This window comes from Manacus vitellinus, unplaced genomic scaffold (genome assembly GCF_001715985.3).
Source record: "Manacus vitellinus isolate BGI_N305 unplaced genomic scaffold, ASM171598v3 scaffold_27_pilon, whole genome shotgun sequence".
NCBI lineage: Eukaryota > Metazoa > Chordata > Aves > Passeriformes > Pipridae > Manacus > Manacus vitellinus.
This window is the reverse complement of record NW_021940039.1, coordinates 10,736,515-10,757,205: the sequence shown is the minus strand read 5'-3', so window position 1 is coordinate 10,757,205 and position 20,691 is coordinate 10,736,515. Positions and strand designations below refer to the sequence as shown.

At 48.3% G+C, this 20,691-nt stretch overlaps 2 protein-coding genes across 3 annotated transcripts in view; both read right to left on the bottom strand.

Moving 5' to 3' along the window:
• ZNF618 (zinc finger protein 618) overlaps positions 1–5,326 on the bottom strand; it is a 29,772-nt gene extending 24,446 nt beyond the window's left edge. Inside the window, exon 1 of one of the 2 annotated variants that reach the window (XM_025895267.2) lies at positions 5,275–5,326. The gene's annotated coding sequence lies outside the window, so the exon portion shown is untranslated. The remainder of the gene's footprint in view (positions 1–5,274) is intronic. The other variant, XM_025895268.2, reaches the window with a different exon arrangement.
• An 840-nt stretch (positions 5,327–6,166) lies between these two features.
• The window catches only part of LOC103759691 (zinc finger protein 618), a 66,098-nt gene continuing 51,573 nt past the window's right edge, over positions 6,167–20,691 (bottom strand). Inside the window, exons 7-11 of the mRNA XM_029960616.1 lie at positions 18,815–18,892; positions 17,751–17,840; positions 9,870–10,058; positions 6,397–6,480; positions 6,167–6,240 (exon numbers count right to left, since the gene is read on the bottom strand). Of these exons, the coding sequence (XP_029816476.1) occupies positions 6,167–6,240; positions 6,397–6,480; positions 9,870–10,058; positions 17,751–17,840; positions 18,815–18,892 (515 nt within the window). The remainder of the gene's footprint in view (positions 6,241–6,396; positions 6,481–9,869; positions 10,059–17,750; positions 17,841–18,814; positions 18,893–20,691) is intronic.

The window sequence follows — 20,691 nt, the reverse complement described above, 5'->3', positions numbered from 1 at the left end:
TATTGTGTGTGAGGAAACTGTTGGGATTTTTCTGGTCTTTAAATTTATTATGGAACATTTTTTATTCCATGCACAGTCATGTCCCTGCCACAGCACGGTCACTTCCACTAAAGCCACCTATCCAGGGAACAGTCACAAAATTTGAATGATTAATGATAAATCACCTTGCACTGGGGATTTGCTAATCTTTCACTCCATAGATTCTCCAGGCAAAATTGATAGTTCACATTTTTCTGCCCATACTTTGTTCTCTCAGCGACTCTTTTGGCCACGTCCTGCCCAGCCCCAGCCCAGCCCAGGATCTGTACTTGCAGACTGCAATCCAGCTGCTATGCCTGGCTGTCCCAGTTCTGCTGACTGCTCATTGCCTCAGTGCTTTCATATGCATTGCCTCATGTCTTTCCTGGTGTCCAGGGCTCTTGAGCAATTGGCAGGATATCACCCGCAGAGACTGGCTGCTGAGTGGTTATTTTAACCCACATATCTTTCTTCCTGTCTACAAGCTGCCTGCTCAACATGACAAGTCTGGAACAGCTTAAATGAGTGTGGCACCAAAAATAAACAGTTCATTCCTGGGAACCTCATTCCATACAAATGCCCAGTGGACACAATGACTTACTTATGCAACTGAGCAAAGCGACACTTTCTCGACTGAAGCCTCTCCCTGGGTTACTCTCATTCTCACTCAGATGGTGACCCTTCTTCTGGGCACAGCCCTTTCAGGCTGCTTTGAAAATTCAGCTCTATGTATTTGTGCAATTGTGTTCCCCCTTCACTTGTCATCAGCATTCCCTTTTTCCCTGCACAACTGTAGGAGCTCACAGAACAACTCCCTCCCATTTCCTTACTCCTCAAACTCGGTCTTTGGACCTCCCAACTCCATGGAAGTCACAAACCAGCTACTGGATGAGAAGGAGATTTACCAGGAGATGAACCACTGTAATGTGAGTTGTATTTGTGCTCAGGCCCAGCTGACAGACCCTGTAAGGCAGCTGGGTGTGCCCCAGAGGCAGAGAAACAGGCTGTGCTAACATCACACTGTGATCAAGAATCAAGAATTATTAAGGCCAAACCCCAAAGCTGCCCTTACCCACCAAAAATCCTAACCTAAAAGTCATGTCCTCCAGCAGAAATCCCACCAGATGGGCTGTGTGAGCACTGGAGAGCAGAGAACAAGCAGAAGGGGATGTATGGCCACAGCAGGCAAGGAGGAAGATCTCAGTGTTTGCAACACTCCTAAGCCAGCTCCTCCCACATGGGCCCCATGACCACCTTCACTGCCAATGCAAAACAGCTTTTTTGGACAGGAATTTGGCAGGAACCACTGCTGAGTATCTCAGTCTGGCCATGCACCCAGGGGCACTGGGGGACCTGGCACTGCAGGGCAAGAGCAGGACCTGAACTCATGGTGCTGCACCAGGAGCTGTGGGGGGGACTCAGGTCTGCTCCCAGCACCCCCAAACTGAGCTTCAGGAGATTTAATCATGAGTTTAAAGCTGATTCACACTCTGTCTCTTTGCTGCTTCCCATAAAACTAAAGGTTAGTTCTGCTCAGCTGCTAAGCAAGAAAGAACTACACATCCTGCCTAACACAGGCTAAACATACTGGTTTTATGTGGCAAGTGGTGAATGAGACATTTTAATTATCCTTTTGCTTGAAATAGTTCAATGCTGCAACTGATGGGAATTAGGAATATGTTGTAGAGTAATGACAGACCAACAAGTTTGTCATTTCTGAAAATCCAACTGAATGCATGTTTAAAATTTAGTTCGATGTCCTTTAAATCCTGTGAACTGGCAATTCTCAGGCTTTTCCAAGAATTTCTACTCTAAATCGAAAGGAGGAAATAAATTTTTTTTTTTGCTCTCAATCTCACCTCAGCTTGGCACAAACTGATTCAAAAAAAGAAGATACTTCCCTTGACCCTCTCTCCAGTCTGGAATAAACAGTGCTGGAAAGCAAAGCTTCCCTGTGCAAATAGGAATGAGAAGTGTTGACATTTTAAAAACTGTAAATGTTAAAATTTGTTGCACTGGAAATTCTGACAGTAATAGTTCCCTAATGCAGCAGATGAAATTGAGACATATTTATACAGCTTAAATCAACTTCGAAAGTTCAAAATATTTCCCAATTCCCTACATAATTTTAACTGTTCTCTTTCACATTCATAACATCGAGCAAGTTTAGACTTCAACAAACCCTGACAATTTCAATTAGATTTTTCCTTTGATGGCTGTATTTTAAGGTGTCGAAACTAAAGAGCTTTTTTTCTCCCTTTTGCTTTTATTTTTCCTTTTGAATTCTCACAATTTTCTTAATCCCTCTTGGCTTTTATTTGACAATGGAGTCATCCATAGTGTCCAAAACAACAGATTAAGATGGATTAGGTTGTAAACACTAAAGGTAGAGATGGTCATTGCCCCTGAGGTTTCCTGAAGCCAGACAGAAGATGAGACAACAGGGAGATCCCAAAGCCTGGGAGCTGTGTGGTTCCAGAGTGCACCAGTGCAGGGCCCAGCAGGGATCTTCACTGTGGAACACAACACTCAGCTTTGCCCCTTTCCACGGTTTTCCCTTCCCAAGCTCAGGCTGATCGTCACTGGCTTTTGCAGAAGAGCATTACACAGGTTGGCCTTGAAAATATTGTTTGGCCTCTTGAGAATTTAGTCCAGAAAACCCCAGCATGTGTCAAGACTCAGCAAAATGACCCCCACCACGGAGGGTTTCCTTGAAAGCATTTTTATGGCACCTCACTGAATAACAACTTCTACATCCCAGTGGGATAATTCCATGTTTCAGGATCAGGTCGTGGCACTGTTTTCTGGACCTTAGTTCAGCAGTGGGTAAACAGAAGCTTCATGTGACTTGGGACCTTTGCTGCCTGCGCGCTCGAGGCGGCACAAGCGAGTAACTAGAACATCTTAGCAGGATCCTATTTTTAAAGCACTGTGAAACTTCCAGGTTTCATCAAAAAGAAGTTTAAGGGGCTGTGGAGACTCTTTTCCATGAATACAAATGATACTCCCCAATCACATCATGGACGACAGCTGAAGAGTCCTTCTCCATCCACTCCATGGCTCCATCCCACCCTGCTGGGAGACAAACCTGCTACTGGAGGAGACTCAAACCAGCCACAAAGCAGAGTTTGCCATGCAAACACAACTGCTGTTTTATGGGCAGTAGGATGCCAGGGCACTCAGACAAGGATATCAGGTACCTGCATTCACTGTGACAAGGACTAGCGTTGTGCACAGGGGAGAGACATCTGAAATCCAATGTTTTCCATTCTAGTTGTCTTATTCTCCCCCAGGACTCCCAACAGCACTGCATCCAAGTCTGTTTTAGGTGGTTTTAGATGCTTACCTTCCTGCTCTGCTCATCTTCCCCCCTCATGCCAGACATGAAGGGGTCTGTGGCCCTGCAGTCAGGATGATGACATGGGGAAAGAGCAGAATGTCCCCAGCTGGGTGGCCTAAAAACCTCCTACTGCTCCCTTTGACATCTCTTTACCTGAGCCTGCAACGCACAATTCACATCCACAGAGAGCGAGTGCAATGATGCATTTAACAAGGCCAACTCACACAGCTCGGGCTGCTCAGCTGGGACCTACATTTACCTCCCAAACCTGGTGACTGTTCCTTACAGCAGCAGCAGTGTGGTGACAAGCAGCAGATGGGAGTGGGAGGACGGAAGTGTCCATCCTTCTGTCATTCCCCACCACGTTATCCCCAGCTGCTTCCCTGCTGGATGGGGCTCAAGGGAGGACAGGCCAATAGTGCCAGAATTACCCCAGAGTTCACGTCCCACACGTGACACTGAGCCATGTGGTGTTTGTGCCCCCACTGAAACATAGCCATAGAAAGAAGGAAAATGGGGAGGCAAAGACACACCAGCTCTTCCAAAAGGCAGTTACTGAGAGCCCTGCCTGGACACCTGAGCACACGGATGCCTGAGAGCTTTCCAGGGCCTCTCTGATCACCAGTGACACTCTCAGTAACTGGTCATGCTCACCCAGGCTGCTGTCAATGAAACCACTTGGACTGACTCCTGACAATGTGAAGGAATAAAAGAAGAGAAATGGCTTGGAGCAAGAGCTGGAAAAGAGCAATGAATGGGACACACAGCAAGCAGCACAAAAATGGAGGCAAAGAGAAAACAGGGTTAGGGAAGAAAAGGGGATGCAGGATAAAGGAAGGGAAAGGGGAAAAAGTTTATGCATCCCCATGCCTGGCTTTGAGGAGTGTGTCAGCTGCTTAATGCAGAAAGGTACTGCTTCTAACTAGAGCCCAACTCCTCTCAAACCAGTCCTGAGCAGCTCACTCGAGTTCCTCAGGTTTCCTGGCTCAAACAAAAGATAAGGTGAGCACCTTGTAACTCCCCTGCAGCCTGCCAGGCCCTAGACTGAGCCACTAAAACAAACTGACACTGCATGTGGTGCAAACAGAAACACTCCTTACAATGAAAGAACACCAGCAAATCCCATGAAACTCTACTGTTTGTAAGAATTTCTGGCTTCGTTTGGGTTTTTACTGTGAGCTTTTACTCCTGTGCTTTAAATGTTGCAGTTTGGATAAAAACAGATTGAGAAGGATGAGCGTGATGTGAGCTGGTACAAGGAGATGCCAGGGAGAGTCTGGGAGATGTGTCACAGCAACAGTGGGTCAGTATTTAATAGTTCAGACAGAACTCAAGTTTTGGACTAAATACAGCCACTCCCCGTGTGTGCTTCTTGTCAGTGGTTCCTGGACCCCCTCCCATGCTACACGTTCATCTCCTCCCAAATTTAAAAAGAGGTTTGCAGCCAGAAGGTTTTACAATGCAGCTTTCTTGGCTCTAGGGATGAGCTGTTTGATAGGAAGGAAGATGTTTTTGCCCTTGCCCTGTAGGCTGTACAGGGCTTCACAGGAATAAAAAAGGTAAAATTTACAGGAATAAAAAAGGTACAATCTCAGACTGCTGCTTTCAAAGGGCCCCAGAGGAGTCAGGGACCCAAATGGTATACTGGCATTTTAAGGTGTGCACTTCAAGGCTTTGAAACCCTTCAAACCACTCCTAGTACCCACAGAAGACAAGACACGAGGAGCAGAGCTGCTGAGAGCCCAGGGGCACGTTCAGGGCAGCAAACCAGGCTGCTGGCTCTGGCAGTCAGTGAACTACAGTGCTCTGAGCCGTGTCTGACAGCCAGGCTGGGCTGCCTGACAACAGCCCCTGCAGCTCCCCAGGTGGAACAGGACTAATGGGTACAAGGGCCTGAAACACAGAGACGAGCTCACCTGATGGGTTCTGCTTACACCTCTTTTCTTTAGGTTTTTCTGTCCCCGAATGACCAGCTGTAATTGTGGTGAATGCTTGGATTAGTACAGGATTATTCCCCAAAACATAACACGCAGTATTTCAGTAACAAACAACTTTTTTCCCCATTCACCATCATCCACTCTGCTACCACGAGGGCGTTTTCCAACACCATGTCTTTCCTTTTCAGCATGCTCCAGAAAGTGTCTTATTTGCTTCAGAGGCAGATACAACCCCCCCAACAGACCTGTAACCAGCTCCATTCCAGCCAGAGGCAGTGAAAACACCACATTTTGGTACTCTTGGATGGGGAATGGAGGGAGAACGGGCTTTTCTGTCAGCACCTTATTTATCTCTGCACCAAGATGCCAAAATTACATTTCATCTGGTTTGTCATGCTCCAATTAGGGAGCACAAGAGAATTGCAGTGGCCCACTGGAAGGCAGGGCAATACACAGGAAGAATAAAAGTCTTGTAGAGAAAACTCTGTCAACAGTGTACCTAAACAAAATTGTCTAGACCAGTGGTTATGTTCAGTTACTACCACTTGGACTTAAAATGAAAAGAAACTCCAGAAGTGGAGTAAATTTTCATTCCTTCTAGCAGATGTATTTTGGTCCCACATCTGGTACGCTGTGACCTCCATGCAGTGAACCCACAAACAGCTGGATGCTGGTTACAGTGACATGTAAATAAACTGCCACACTCAGCACCCTTGTAACATGCACTGAGCATCACTCAGTGCTCAGCTCAGCTTCTCTTGCTTGTTGCTGGCTTTGTTTCACCAGGACTGCACTGACACACGGACACAGCATGAGCAGTGCTGCATCTCCATCCATCCTTCCTCCACATCTTTGCTCCCTGCTGAAAAATCTATGCTAAAGTACCCAGTCCTTGGGAGCAGGATTCCCATATCACCTTTTTAACAGGTTTGGAATGCCAGGAGCCTGGGGAGGAGGGAGAAAAGGCACTAACCCCAGGAGGGCTGGCTGCCTGTGAGCTTAACCAAAGTGCCCCAAATACATCAACAATCACTGAGCACAGCTGATTCCTGCTTGGAGAGGAACGTGGTAGCAAGAGCAGGAGGGGGTGAACTCACTTACCACTGGAATTCTGGCAATTGCTGTTTGTTTCTTCAAAGTTGTTTTGTGCTTTGCCTTCCACTCTTCTGCTGAAAGCACTTTCTGCTGTGTGGAGAACAAAGCAGGGATGGTGACTGGTCAACACTGGATGCAGAACCATGCAGACAGAAGGCAAGATGACATGCTCCTGTGCCACATAATCACATACCCTGAATACAGCAGAAAGGCCAAATACCTCGTTTTGGAGGCAAATGGAACAGATTCAGGGAAGGCATAACAGGTAGGTATTTTTCTTGAATGCCTTCTGGCTGAGGTGACCTGGATTGGCTCTTAGGGAGCCCATGAACACCAGTCCTGACTGAACCAGAAAGGTCATGGTTTCCTCCCCTGCAAAAAAACCCAACCCTGATCTTACTCTTCCTTAAGGCAACGAGCAGCTCTTAAAGCCTCTGGCACAGGTGACCAGATCTGCACACTAATGAGGACCTCACCACAACACCAAAGTGTCACCTACAGAGGCACGATGCCAGCTCTCCCTGTGCTTCCCAGTCACCTGCATTCCCTTCCTAAACACCCTCCTGGAAACATTCCAGTGGAGGCCTGGAGGGCTGTCTCAGAGCCTGCCCACCATGTCTGGAAAAGCTATGGAACATCCTCTGACCCTTTGTGCTTCCCAACAGTGCCCTGACTCCTGCAGTCTCCCTGGGGCCCAGCAGGCAGGCCCTGCTCCCCTGAGTGTGGTGCCAGGCCTTGCTCCTGGCAGGGCACCTGCTCCACACACTGCACAGGGCAGCTTCCCAGGAACTGTGCTGGGAGACCTCTTCCCGTGGGCAGAGGTGTCTCCTGACCCTGGCAGTGCCCACAGTGTCCTGACACATCACTGCACAGTGCAGGTCAGTGATCCCATCCTGCTCAAGCTGGTGTCCCTCAGCACAAGTTCAACACTACAAACAGTGTGAGGTCTTGCCTCACTTCACAGGGTTTGCAGTATCTGGGCAAATGGATTTACTGTAGTGACTCAAAGGATAAACTAGAAATAAAAAAAAATGTTAACTGGCCAAACTACTGTGTGTGGTCTGTGCTGGACTGACCCTTCCCTGTCACCCAATGACACGTGGACACGGCCCAGCTCTGCTGGGCTCTCAGCCTGCAGACTGTGCTTCATTCAGAGTGATGGGGACTGTTGAAAACTCGTATCAGACCATGATTTCAGTCTGGATTTCTGCAGACCATGGAGTGGTCACAACAGCTGCCAGGACTTCCCCAGAGGCCCCAGCTCCTGCAGGCTCCCAGTGCTGCAGTGTGGCTCATACACTGTAGGGCTGGTGAGGTTACCAAAAACCTGAACTGCAAGAAGGTCCCAGCCCACAGATTTTGGCCTAGCCAATCGCCAGTGGACCCTTCCAAGTCCTGAGCAGGATTCTCAAACTCTCAATCTACTACATTCCTAACTCCTAAAATTCAGGAGAACAGAAAAACCTGGTAATCAAATGAATTAAAACAGAAACACACAAAACAGGACTGCAAAGGAAATGGAGACATTATCTATGCACCCTACTTGAGAGATAAATAATAGAAATGAGAGGCCTTAAAATCAGATGGCACAGTGGAAAAAGAGACCATGACAAAATGGTTTGGGTCAACCCACCCCCTCAAGAGACCCAGGTTCAAATCCTGGCTTACGTCACAATTGGAAGTGAGTTGGAGGTCTCCAAAAATGCTTGGAAAAAATTTGCGTGGTGGTTTTGCCCTCATTCCCTGGCCTTTTTTTCCCCCCTAAGTCTGGCAATAAAAAACTGCTTGGTCTTACTGATCTTACTGTGTCCTTCCCACACAGGAGAGGGCAGCTCCCACCTGCTCTCTCTTTCTCCTTGTATCTGAACCTTCTGTGTGCAAAGCAAACTGATCTGTACAGACCAAGTCAGTGCCACTCTACCAAGGGTCTGTGCAAGCCCTGGCAGGGGAGTGGTACCTCCCTATCTCTGGAGTTATCCAGGCCCATGTGGAATGTCTCTAACCACAGCACTCAGAAGGCACCCCTTCTGGAGATTCTTCCTGGCAGGGGTTACACGCAATGCCTTTGCACCAGGAATTCCAGAAGCCCTCAGACTGCATTTGTACAAGACACAGACATGAAAGACCCCATGGAAATGACAGATGGGGTGGGACCCCAGACTAGGATTAGTTTGTGAAGATCCATCTACCAGGCTCAAGCATAGACGATTCCTTCCCCCGGAAAGGAAGAGAACAGCTCCGAGTTTATTCCCAGTGTTCTGACCCACTTTTCATTAGAGCAGTGGGGGGAAAAGAGTGCTCTTACAAAAAACACCTCCCAGTTTCTGCTCAGATGACTGACCTCTGGCCCAAGAGGGCTCCCTGTTTTTCCACTTTTGTGACACATGAAACTGGAAAAAGTTGTTGCAAGTTTAAGTAAATAATGAAAAAGGTTTGTCAGCTTTAACTCCTGACTTGGTTGAACTGGACGGACCTCAAATTAGTAAAAACATCATATCCATGTCTAAGAGGTGCAGTAACAATATGGAATCCCAGGATTCACAAGCTGTAAAAAGACAGGTCTCTCAGCAAGCTCCGGCAGCTGTGGATGTGTGTCGTATCTAACAACCCCCCCTTGTTCACTATTGCATCCTCTCCCAGCACAGCCACCCCTGTACTCAGCATCTGCCCTTGCCAGACATTTCAGGGGCATCTAAACACGAACTAATTGACCAGCCCTTCTGCTGCATGCAGTTGGAATGCATATCCATCAATCCCACAGATTTAGGAGAGTGCTTCCCAGCTGCCTGCATGTCACATTATGTCTCACACCCTATTTATTAACTGTTATTTTTTAGTTGCTTCTTTTAATACTTTGCTTTCTTTTAATACGTTTTTTTTAAAAGGTTTGATCTTGTTTAGAAGGAGGATACAGACAATGGGAGGATCAGTCCCAACCTGAGCTTTCTGACGCTTCTGTAACGGTTCTGTGACATTGACTTTTCTGCTCAGTTTATCTCTCGGAGTTTCCTGGGGAGTGGAGCACTGGGAAAACACCTGTACTCCATTTCACTTCCAAAGGCATGGACATAGCCCTGGAAACATCACCTTGAGGGAAACAAACACTAAATGCCAAACAGTGCTGAAAACCAAACAAAAATCCCCATTCCTGACAAGCCATCACACCAATCCTTGTCAGGAAGCTCCCCTCAGTTTGTGACGCCAGGATTTGAAACAAGGTCTTTTAAAACCTTGTGATTACCACAATGCTCAACAGAACCAACTTCTCACTGGGAAGAGGTTACAAAGATCTACTGCTGAGGTAAATTTTTATTTATAATGTGCCAAAGGATCTAATCCATTCAAGGGCTTCTGGGAGCAGTTTTTCTGGGACAGTCATGGATGGAGCAGACTGAGTCCAGTGAGGGTCAAAAGCCAACCCAGGGCAGGACTGGACACTAAGCAGTTAAGAAAGTTGATGGTAGAAAGGCAATTGGTACCTGTGATGGCCTTGCTTCCTGGGGATCCAGAGTTTGGAGTGCGGAACATCTGGGACTGGGAGGCGGGCGGGACCCCGGAGGGGGTGCGGTGCAGGAGGCCGGAACAGCGGTTTAGGGACGCCGGAGATTTTTTGCTGGACTGGCTCGTCTGGGTCTTCACTGCCACGAAGAGTGGAGATCGAGAGAACTCTGGATATGAACATCAGAACTAGTGCCTGCACAGCCAGTGAGCTCCCAGAGCTGGGCCTGCCGGAGCTGCTGCGCAACAGCCACGCTCAGCCATCCCCGCATGGGCACTACAGCCACCGCGGATCCACGGAACAGCTCTGATCCCAGGGAACAGCTCTGATCCCAGGGAACAGCATTGATCCCAGGGAACAGCTCTGATCCCAGGAAACAGCACTGATCCCACAGAACAGCACTGATCCCAGGGAACAGCACTGATCCCAGGGAACAGCTCTGATCCCAGGGAACAGCACTGATCCCAGGGAACAGCACTGATCCCAGGGAACAGCACTGATCCCAGGAAACAGCACTGATCCCAGGGAACAGCACTGATCCCAGGAAACAGCACTGATCCCACAGAACAGCACTGATCCCAGGGAACAGCTCTGATCCCACAGAACAGCACTGATCCCACAGAACAGCACTGCTTTCCCCACTCACCCCAGGGTGATTATTGAAGCTTGTTAACTCCCTTCCACACCTTTACCTGCCATGTGACCAACCCATTCCTCCTCCAGCAGGAATCACCCCATCCATCCAGGAGCACTGTTGGATTGCCACGGCCTGGCCGGGTGAACCTGCAGCTCTGCCTCCATTTCTAGGTATTTGATTTTGAGAGCAGGTTTCTAAAGTGACACTCAGGGTTCTGAGCAGAGAGAAGTTTACATCTTTATTCCTCGAGCCTTGCATAAATCCTAGCGATCTCCAGCTACATTCCTTGTCTCTTCAACCAATTACAAAGGAAAAGGGGCTGTTGGGAATGAAATGGAATTAGGAGGCAGAGTGAGTAAAGGCTTTTTGGTCCCCATCTCCAGATCAGTACTGGTGACATGTGGAGAAATTCTCAGTATTACTGGGATATGTTCTTTGAATGCATCTCCATTTTGGTCTCTGCAATGCACAGTGAGGATCACCAGGAATTTTCAATGCCAAAAGTCATGTGAAAAAACCTTCAGGAGAATAGCCCTTTGCCTGGGCCACGTGGATTAAAAAACCAATTACAAAAATGGAGAAATTATCTAAGAAACACCTTCATTCCTCAGTGGCTTCTTCTATGGAAATTTGGATACGACTCCTGGAGCCCATGTCTCACTCCAACCATCTGTCATGAAGAATCACTAAGAAACAAGGTTTTAACCCACAGTTTTTTAACCCACAGCCCAATCTCCCTAATTTCACTCAGTAATTTCTACAGAGTGACACTGTAGGATGCCTAAAGGTGGATGGACCACACCAGCACCTGCCCATCCTACAGAGTGTAACTGAGGAATACCTATCCACGTGGAGCAGCTGTCATGGAATGCCATGGCAGCACAACAGCCTGACTCTGAAACAGGGGAGGAGAAAAGTTCCTCAGACTGAGACTGGATGCTCACTTCAAAAATCCCAGGAGACATTACAGACCTCAAATGTGATCCCTCTCATCCTCCCCTCAGCAGCACTGGGGAGTGGGGGTGTGTACATCCAGAGGGGTTTGTAACTCCAGGTATTTCGTTTCACTTGCTCTGACACACAGATCTAGGCTGACATTTCTGTTGTTCTCTAGGAGATCCTGCACTGGGTTTTCTCATAGTTTAGGTCAGGATACTTCTCCTCTGCTTGCTCTCTGGCCAGCTGAATAGGCAGGAGGCTTGTTTTGCTCCCTATACTTCCTTTCATTTTCCATGGATAATCCTCCTCCAGTTGCTGCCAGCAAAAATGTAGTCAGATATGAAAATTTCCTTCTTATGTGTCATCTGGTTTCCCATGAGGACCATTCCCACCAATTGCTGCTTTATTCTCCATCCATACCAAGGGAAACAGCACTCAGCCAACTCTTCAGTGTCAGAAACAAAGAGCACCATTGTACATCCTCTGCAGCCCAGACACTGCTCTCTGAGACCTGAAGACAAGAGTCTCAATGCTGTGATGACCTCCAAAATGTCTTCTTTTTCTTCCCAACTTAAACAAATAGTATGTCTTCAAACTGAGACCCCAGAGAGAAGGCTTCTCCATCTGACACCAGGCAGAGAGAGTTTGAGCCAGCAATGCAAGAGAGACAAAGGAATATTAGTTCTAGCAGTCTGGAGGATGATAATAGTTCATTGGGAAAAAAATGCTCATCAGATGACAAATTCCCTCTGAAAACTGAGCAACACAGGTAGAGACCATCATGCAGCTCCTCTGCTCTGCTCTTGAAAAGTCATCTGCCTCAGGCTCACAAAAAGGCCAAGATATTTCTAAAAATAAAAATATTGAGTTGCTGAATGGCCACAAAAACCTCCTGCCTCAAAATCTGCAGCTACACAGCAAGACTGGAGAGAACACTGTGGGCAGACAATCTCATAACTGCTGCTCTGGAGCTTTTTAAACTTTCTTGGAAAGCAGCTGAGACATGTCCCAGTGGAAGGTGGAGAAGGAGAAGAGTGATGTAGAGAGTGATTCTCACTGCATGATCTCAAGTCACTGAGGGCTCTGTGCTGCAGCTCTGAGAGTGGCACACGATGTGCTCAAGGATTCACATGATCCAGGTGATGCTGAAAAGATGGGGGGACTCCACCTTGGCAGCAGGAAGAAGCTTGTTCACTGCTGTGCTCAGTCAGGGTGGCTGCAGAGGAGCTCCCAGGGTGATGCTGGGGCTGAAATGACAGAGGTCCTCTTTGGGTGTGAACTGGGGCACCTTCCAAGGGCGTTGGGGACACAGTGGGAGCTCTCGGCTCCTCCAGGAGCCAGTGCTGGGCCCTGCCCTGCACGAGGGTGGGGAACTCACTGGAGAACAGTCAGGGCAGAAGACAGGAGGATAAATGAAGGACAAGAGCAGCAGAGCTTACAACAGAAACACAGGTCAGTCCTTTGGCTTCACTGGGAGATTAGTGACCTGAGAGCAGGCTGTGCAAGGGTCTGCAAAGGCCAGAAATTTGGTAACTTAGTCCTCCTTCACCAAGAAGACAAAGTTATAAATAGGACCTGGTGTCTGAAAGCTACAGTTGGATATTTTCAGGCTCAGTTTAGTGAGGGTAATAATGCATCACAATAATTACCTTAAGAGATTGCTGTATTTTCTGTCACTCAACAGCAAGATTAGATTTCTCTCTAAAACTTATCTATGAGCAGTTAAATCAAGGCAATCCTACAGAATGTGTTTCTCTGGGCAGTCCAGAGATCACAGTGGTCCCTCCTGGCTTTCCTGGTTTTGGGAAGACCTTCAAGCCCTGTGAATGGCAAGCTGTGGCAGCAAGGAGAAAATGTGGCACACATAAATCCACTCACTGCCACAATGCACCACCACATCAGAGATCAGATTATCTCAGTAACATGACTTTTTCCAGGCAAAAATTCTGGCTAATAATTTGTGTATAGCATTTGTTCAGAAAGATCTTGCCAGGATGGGTAAGAAGCCATTTGGATGGTTCAGATGAAATTATACCATCACCTGTGGAGAAAAACACTCTCTCTACTGAATATGATGGAAAGTGATTCCTTAACAATGGCCTGAAGTTCAATACTCTGAGCAGACACCTCTGCTATGGCAAACAGGTCTTTCCACAGGAAAACCCCTCTGCTCTAACCTATAGAATTTTTAATGTGTGCCTTTATACACACAAACAGGTGGAGTGCCTGCTGCCAAGGCACTGTGGGATTAGAGAGTGGGAATAACTCATAATTTCCCTCACCGAGGAAGCAAAGATGCACCATGCAAATGGAATCTGGAGCTGTTTTTTCTTGGTTAGACAGGAGCTGTGTGGAAACCACATGTGCTATCAAAGAGGATCCCTTTCCCTAAGGGAAAACCCATGAGAGCAGCTGCCCTCCTGAAACACTGCATTCAAGCACTTTTGATACACAAATGATATCCAGTGTCCTTCACAATAAGGAAAGGAATTGAGCAGAGAGGCTGGATGAACTTTCTTGAGCATCTCAGGTGTCAGGGTGGGTGTAGGTCTGTCTGTCCCCTACAGAGCCAAGAATGATCCCAGGGCTGGCAGGGAAGGGTCTTCAACAGCCAGGGCCCATCCCACAGACCCTGAGAGAGGTGAGCAAGGACCAGAGATGACAGACAGCTTCAACAACAGGACCAGATCTTCAGGAAGTTCATGGCAATGACACAAGTCTGTGGTAAGGTTGGGAAGTCAATCCACAGGTCAGCAGCAGGATCAGTTCTAGTGAGGTTACCCAGGGCCAGACACACACCAGTGATCCTCAGGGAGGTCCAGAATGATGGGACAGGGTTGACATCAAGCTGGGAAGTCAATCTGTGGGTTGGGACCCAGACCCATGGGATGCACAGCCAGGCATGGGCACGTCTACAACAGAGCTGGAGACCAAAATCCTACAAAGCAGCCCAGGCAGGGCCTGATGGCTCAGAGCTGGCACAGGGAGTGTGACACTGGGCACAGGTGCCCTGTGAGGCTACTCAGGGCCTTCAGGACCTACTGATGCTCTCAGGGCCCTAACATCACTTTAGATTTTCATCCTGGAAACAAAAAACATGGAGAGCTGTGGAGAGTTTAGTGCTCTCAACACATGCTTCCATGACCTGGGAGTCTGTTGCCTTATCTGCAGGTACCAGAGAAGGATGTGGTGAGTGCACATTCCTAAGCCTGGATTTGGGAAATCCCACTAAAAGCTAAATCCCTCTCCTGGTGGATTTACAGCTAGTCCACATCCCCAACACTCCAAGTTTTCTCTGCACTGCAAGCACATCACAGAATCCCAGAATGGTTTGAGTTGGAAAAGACCTTAAGTCCAACTCATTCCATTCCCCTGCCATGGGGGGACACCTTCCACTAGACCAGGTTGCTCTAAAGCCCGTCCAACCTGGCCTTGGACACTTCCAGGGATGGGGCAGCCACAGCTTCTCTGGGCAACCTGTGCCAGGGCCTCCCCACCCTCACAGGGAAGGATTTCTTCTCAATATCCCATCTAAACCTACTCAGTGGCAGTTTGAAGCCATTCCTCCTTGTCCTGTCACTCCAGACCCTTGGCAAATAGTCCCTCTCCATCTTTCCAAGCAATTCCAACAGCCCAGCCACCTGCAAACGTGGTTCAGTCAGTCCCACCTTACAGAGCAGTCAGAGTCTGAGGGAGGACAGACAAATCTCTGAGCCCTCCCCATGCCCCTCCATTCAGAGACAGTTCTAAAACTGGGACAGTGATTGTGCCTACAGTCCACTTTTGTACTGGAAACAGTCCCTGACACCCTTCTTCAAAAGAGTGAATATGTTGACAGAAACAGCAGAGAAATGTGTATTTTTAAAGAGTCATAGCCCAGTTCTAAGCTTATGAAAAAGCCACTACTCCACACTCAAAAAAGTGAACTTTGGAGACATTTGGCATTAATAATTCCAGGGAACCCCACAGCAGAGTTCTTCTCCAGGCAGCAGCACTGACCAAAAATTATCCTGCAAGATTCCTATTGACCCTGCAGGATTTCAGTCCTTGTTTTAGCCCACTTTCAATGACTTTTTATCCATTATCACAGAAAACCAGAAGGACAGGTTCTGGAAGGGAAGCTTGCACTCAAGCTTCAGAAAGCTGGTTTGGAAATGCTGAAGGGGTTTCCTTAACCAATCCTACTACGACCAATTTTTCAGCATTTGCCTTATACCCAGAAGAACAAGACTAGGGTAAAGACAGTCTCAGCTTTACTTCTGACTGCAAGGGTCCAAAAAAGCCAGTTGTGCTTTCCAAAAGTCAGCTGCCTCCCAAGACCTTGGATTTTGGGAAGAGCAGAGTCTGAGCAGTTGAAAGGTGGGGGAATGTACTGGCCAGTCTGCTTTGGGAGCTCACTGTGCCCTCTCCTGTGGGAGATTGTAAATCATAAATCTTACTGGCCATGGGAACTAGGAGAGGAAAAAACATGGTTAAAAAAAAAAGGAAAAAGAAAAAATTATGGGGGAGGAGTTAAACCTTATGAAAATATTATCTTGATCTGAAGTGTCCTCATAGAGATATTTGAAAGCATTGGAAACTCATCTGCACATCTCTGGCTGCTGATTTAGTCTGCAGTTAGAGGCAGCTTCTTTTCTTTCACAGCAGAAACCAGGGTGCAGGAATGGTTTCAACCCCAGTGTTCCAAAGAACACTCCTCCTCTTCCTCCTCCTCCTCCTCCAAAACTGGCCCCCAGCAGCCACAAAGTGGAGATTGGGCCAGGCCCCTGAGCTGCCCAGGGGAGGGGCAGGGCCTGTGGAGGCCTTTGCAGGGCCCACCCCAGGGAAACACCTCCCAGAGAACAACTGCTGTGGGTTTCTTTTCTGCTGGAGCTCCTGGACTGGAACCAGCAGCTCAGCTATTGCTTCAGATGGCTGGGAGGGTGGAAAGATATCCATGGCAATAAATCCCCTTGAAATGGGAAGTACTGGGAAGGCAAGAGCCTGCTACAGCTGAGCAGAGCTCCAGTGCCCAGTCCTCAGAGCTCACTGCTCCTGAGCTCTCTGCGGGGCCCCCAGTGAGCCCAGAGCCGGGTGCCCAAGGGCACAGCTGTGGCAGGGACTGACCCACTGCTGGTCACCCACGGCCTGCTGAGCACTGAGAACACCTGAACGAAGAGGTGCAGCCTGGGGGTGCAGGGAAGCTCAGGAATAACTGGTATGTGTGCAATCACATTACTGGGGTAGCTCCTTCAGCAGATGGCAGACAATGAGATCAACTTGGTGATGCTGCTGGTAGAGGCATTTTGTGCCCTGCCCCTTCTGCCCTGATCCTGCTCTATCTCCAACCTTCAGAGAACCTGCATGGGAGCTGTCAAGAGACACCAAACCTTGACTAACCTTAAAAGTGACAGTCTGGTGGACTGTGTTCCCACAAACCCAAAGGTGCCTAATTAGGACCCCTTAAAATCCCGATGGAAGGTGAATTTGGGGAGGGAGGCGCGCGCGCCCCCCCTGCTGGCGGCAGCTGGAGGCATGAGCTCAGCCCATCCCTCCTCTCCATCATCCCAAACGCTGGAGCAGGACACACCGGGCAAGGAACAGCCACCGCAGCTCACAGCAAAGCCCAGGGCAATGCTGGGAAAGGAGCAGGAAGTTCAGGTGTAAAGAACTTCTCTGCATACTTTTAGAGCATTCAAAGCCAGCAGGTAGCAAGAATTTCTCTAAACTAGTTTACTCAAATTTTGCACTGAATTACAGAATTGTTCATTAAAACCTCCCCTTTGTCTGGGGAGGGCACCCTCCATAGTGCAGGCTGCAGTAAGAACTGCCTTTTCTGGAGCTCCCTGAAATAAATAGTTTCTTGCCTGTGATTTAGTAGCAGGCTGACGAGGTCATGTACATGATTTTGAAACCCAGTTTTAACTCATTGTCTGAAATAACCTCCTAGAAGCTCGTAAGAAAGATGCTTCTTCCCTAACATGTACATTCAGTTATTATTTAGGGGAGCCTACAAATTCTGTGCATCACTGCAGTTACACAACAAACTAAACCTTCAAACCCCCAGGGAACATGGGTAGAATTGCATGGACTGGGGTACAAGTTGGTGACTGACTTAACAGCGTCCCTGTGAGAGGAGATCCCAGCTCAGCTTTACAGTCCCTGGGCAGCACATGATCCATGTCCTGCCCACTGCAATCCCACAGCTCCAGTGGAAGGATCCACAAGAATGATCTCTCTCCTGCCACCCTCATGTTCAGCACAACCCTGTAGATCAGAGCCTGCAGTGGAACAGCAGATACTCACTGATGGGAGCGTGCAGGGCCACGTGCTCCTGGTAGGGAGTGTAGTACTTGTACTGCTTCCCACAGAACTCACAGGTGTAATTGCCAGTTTCTGTGAAATGACACAAATACGAAGATCAGGAAGGGGTGCAGCCCTCTTACATAACCCCCAATTTTTGTCTTTTTACATATAAACTGGTGACACAAACTTGAGCACATTCCTCATCCATGTGGAACTCACCTCCCCTGTAATCCACACGTCCTTCCCCAAGAAAGGAAACAGCTCAAGGCAGTGACCAGAGGGATGGATTGTGCATAAAAAACCCCGTAGAACTGAACAAGCTGCAGGAGATTACCCCAAAATTACAGCAAGTAAGTGCAAAACAAAGGAGAGAATCCACTTCTAAAGTCTGTATTACAGATGGCACAGTTTTGTCCTCTGGTTACAGAAAGTCTGCGATGTGTGGACAACAGGAAGAGTCAAATTAGGAAACAAGTAGTCAAACTTCAGTATTAGAGAACTTTTATATTGGGATCGTAGAGTTCTCTTGCAGGAGATGGGGTTTTTCAGGAGCAACGGTGCTCATTCCTGCTTTGGGGGTACTGGAAATAATGGAGTGTAACCACACACTGACACCTCCTGCTCCTGCCAGTGTCAGTCCACAACTGACAGCAAGGTGCAAGCCAAAGGAAAACCCAGGGATAATCAATCGTTTCCAAAGTGACGAATTCGGAGAAATGCTTTGTCTGGTGCTCTCTCTGCTTCCCTCTGCCCTGATGACCCTCCACAAAGGCAGTGTGAACAGATCACCTGCCAGCTCTGCCACCTCACTGCTGCCAGACTGCTTTTCCCCTGAACCCTCTACCTCTTCCCTTTGCAGAGCTCTTGAGCAGGAAACATCACAAAGCTGCAGTTCTCATAGCCAGGGCTCTTTGTGTTTGATGCTCGTTTGAACCTGAACATATCAAGTCCCAAGAGCTCTGTGTACCACAGTGCTTCCTGGTTTTCCTAGAGGTACTCCAGCTCAGGGCAGATGTGACCCCCTGTGCTTCCCCTCTCCTTTGAAGCTGTGCAATAACTCTTACTTGGCCCGATCTTCTGGAACGGCTCCGGCTCCTCCTCCTTGACCTCGTCGGCGGCGATGACGGCCTGGTCATAGGGGTCTGCAAGAGAACAGAGCAGCAGCTCAGCTGACACACCCTCAGGGCTGCCTCCTACAGCTGCACGGGCACTGAATGCTCCTGCATCTGTATGACATTTCCATCTGCAACAAGATGTGAAGACAAGAATTATAAACCAAATGACCCCTCTGTCTGACTTGTCCCTTCTCCTCCTCCTCCTCCTCCTCGGGTGCCCCAGGATTATCCCTGCTTCCAGCCCAGGAACATGCCTTGTAGGTATTAATGTTTAAAAAATACAGAGGAAAAACTGAACAAACACATTGCAACGTCTGATCCATATTTTTTGATTTTCTTCCAGTGCAACTGCTGTACTGCCTGAAAGTGGGCAGGGCAATGCAGGCTGCAGGCAAGTCACCTACCAAATACTGACCTGGGACTTCTACCAGCTAACAGCACAGCTAGCAACAAATCAAAACCCAACCCATTTTATAAAAGAATTTAATTTATACCTTGAACAATTCACTAAAACACCAAAGACATGAAACACCTGCTTCTTTGATTTTCTGAAGCCTGATCAATTGTATGTGCAACAAAAGCCTGGTATCTGCTAGGGCTGGGCATCAACCTACTGGCTATAGACACTGGGGGAGGGAGAGAGGACACTCCCTGTCCCTCTGCAATCCATGACAAAATTCCTTTGACTCTTCCAAGTTCAGAATCGGACCTTCTGTGTCTGAGCTACTGAATGCTTGAAAAGGTTTGTGAAATAAAGCACACAAAGGAGCTCGGCTTACCTGCCCGGTTTTCTGGGGCCCCTTCCACACTAAAAACTAACACAGAATAGAAGAAGGAGGGGAAGAAACAAAACAGAAATTAAATCCTCTTAAAAGGTCTTGTTTTCCTCCTGCATTTCACATACTGCTCAGCATAGTTCAGACCCACTGAATAAACCAGGCTTTGTGCCCCAGTCCCTCCTCTTCCCAGCAGCATCCACACAGGAAGTAGTTGAGCATGCCCAGCCCTAATCCACACAGATCCTCAAGGCCTTTGTTCTGACACTGCCACGGCCCCACAGAGGTTCAGATGCACAGCTGCCTCACACCTGCATGTGCTAGAACACCCCCAGCCCTTCAGGGACTGACACAGTGTCCTTGTGGGCACACGTGGGGCCATTTCCAAGCCCCATTGTGCCCTCGACAGAGCTCCTGAACCACAGCCATGAGACTTCACTGACTGAAGGAGAGATGTTCCCCTCACAGTGACCCCAGTCCCACTAATCTCATGCTGGCTCCCCACGGGAGGGAGGGAGCTGGCAGTGGTGCCCTGCAGGAGAACACTGCCTGTCCTTAGAGCACTTTTAGATGTCCACACATTCCAGTTAAACACAGCCATTCTTTTGTACACCATGTATTGTAAAAAACCACTTGCTTTTCTGAGACAGTGCTGCTCAAAACCTGCTGCTTTCCAAGGAGCCTCTTTCTAGAATTCTGGCAGGGCTCCATCCTTGGCCAAGTGAGGGGCAGTACTTAGAGGCTTGCAGCACACACAGTGAGGGTTTGGAGTGTCTGTGGGCTCTGAGCTGAGGACCTTTGGATGCCCAGTAAGCAAGGGGCAAGCCAAAGTCAGTATGTTGATGCTTCTCTTTCCCACCATGTAGGATAAAGCAACACTGCATCAGGCAGTGGAGGTCTGCTTCTGTCCAAGTGTCACCAGCCTAGGCCACATCTACAGCCACAGAGAGAGGAAAAATGAGCCTGTAAGGGCCACTGCCCATCAGTTCACTACCAGGGTGATTAACAACAACAAAACAACATTTCCCAGCTCTGAAATGTGGTTTCTCT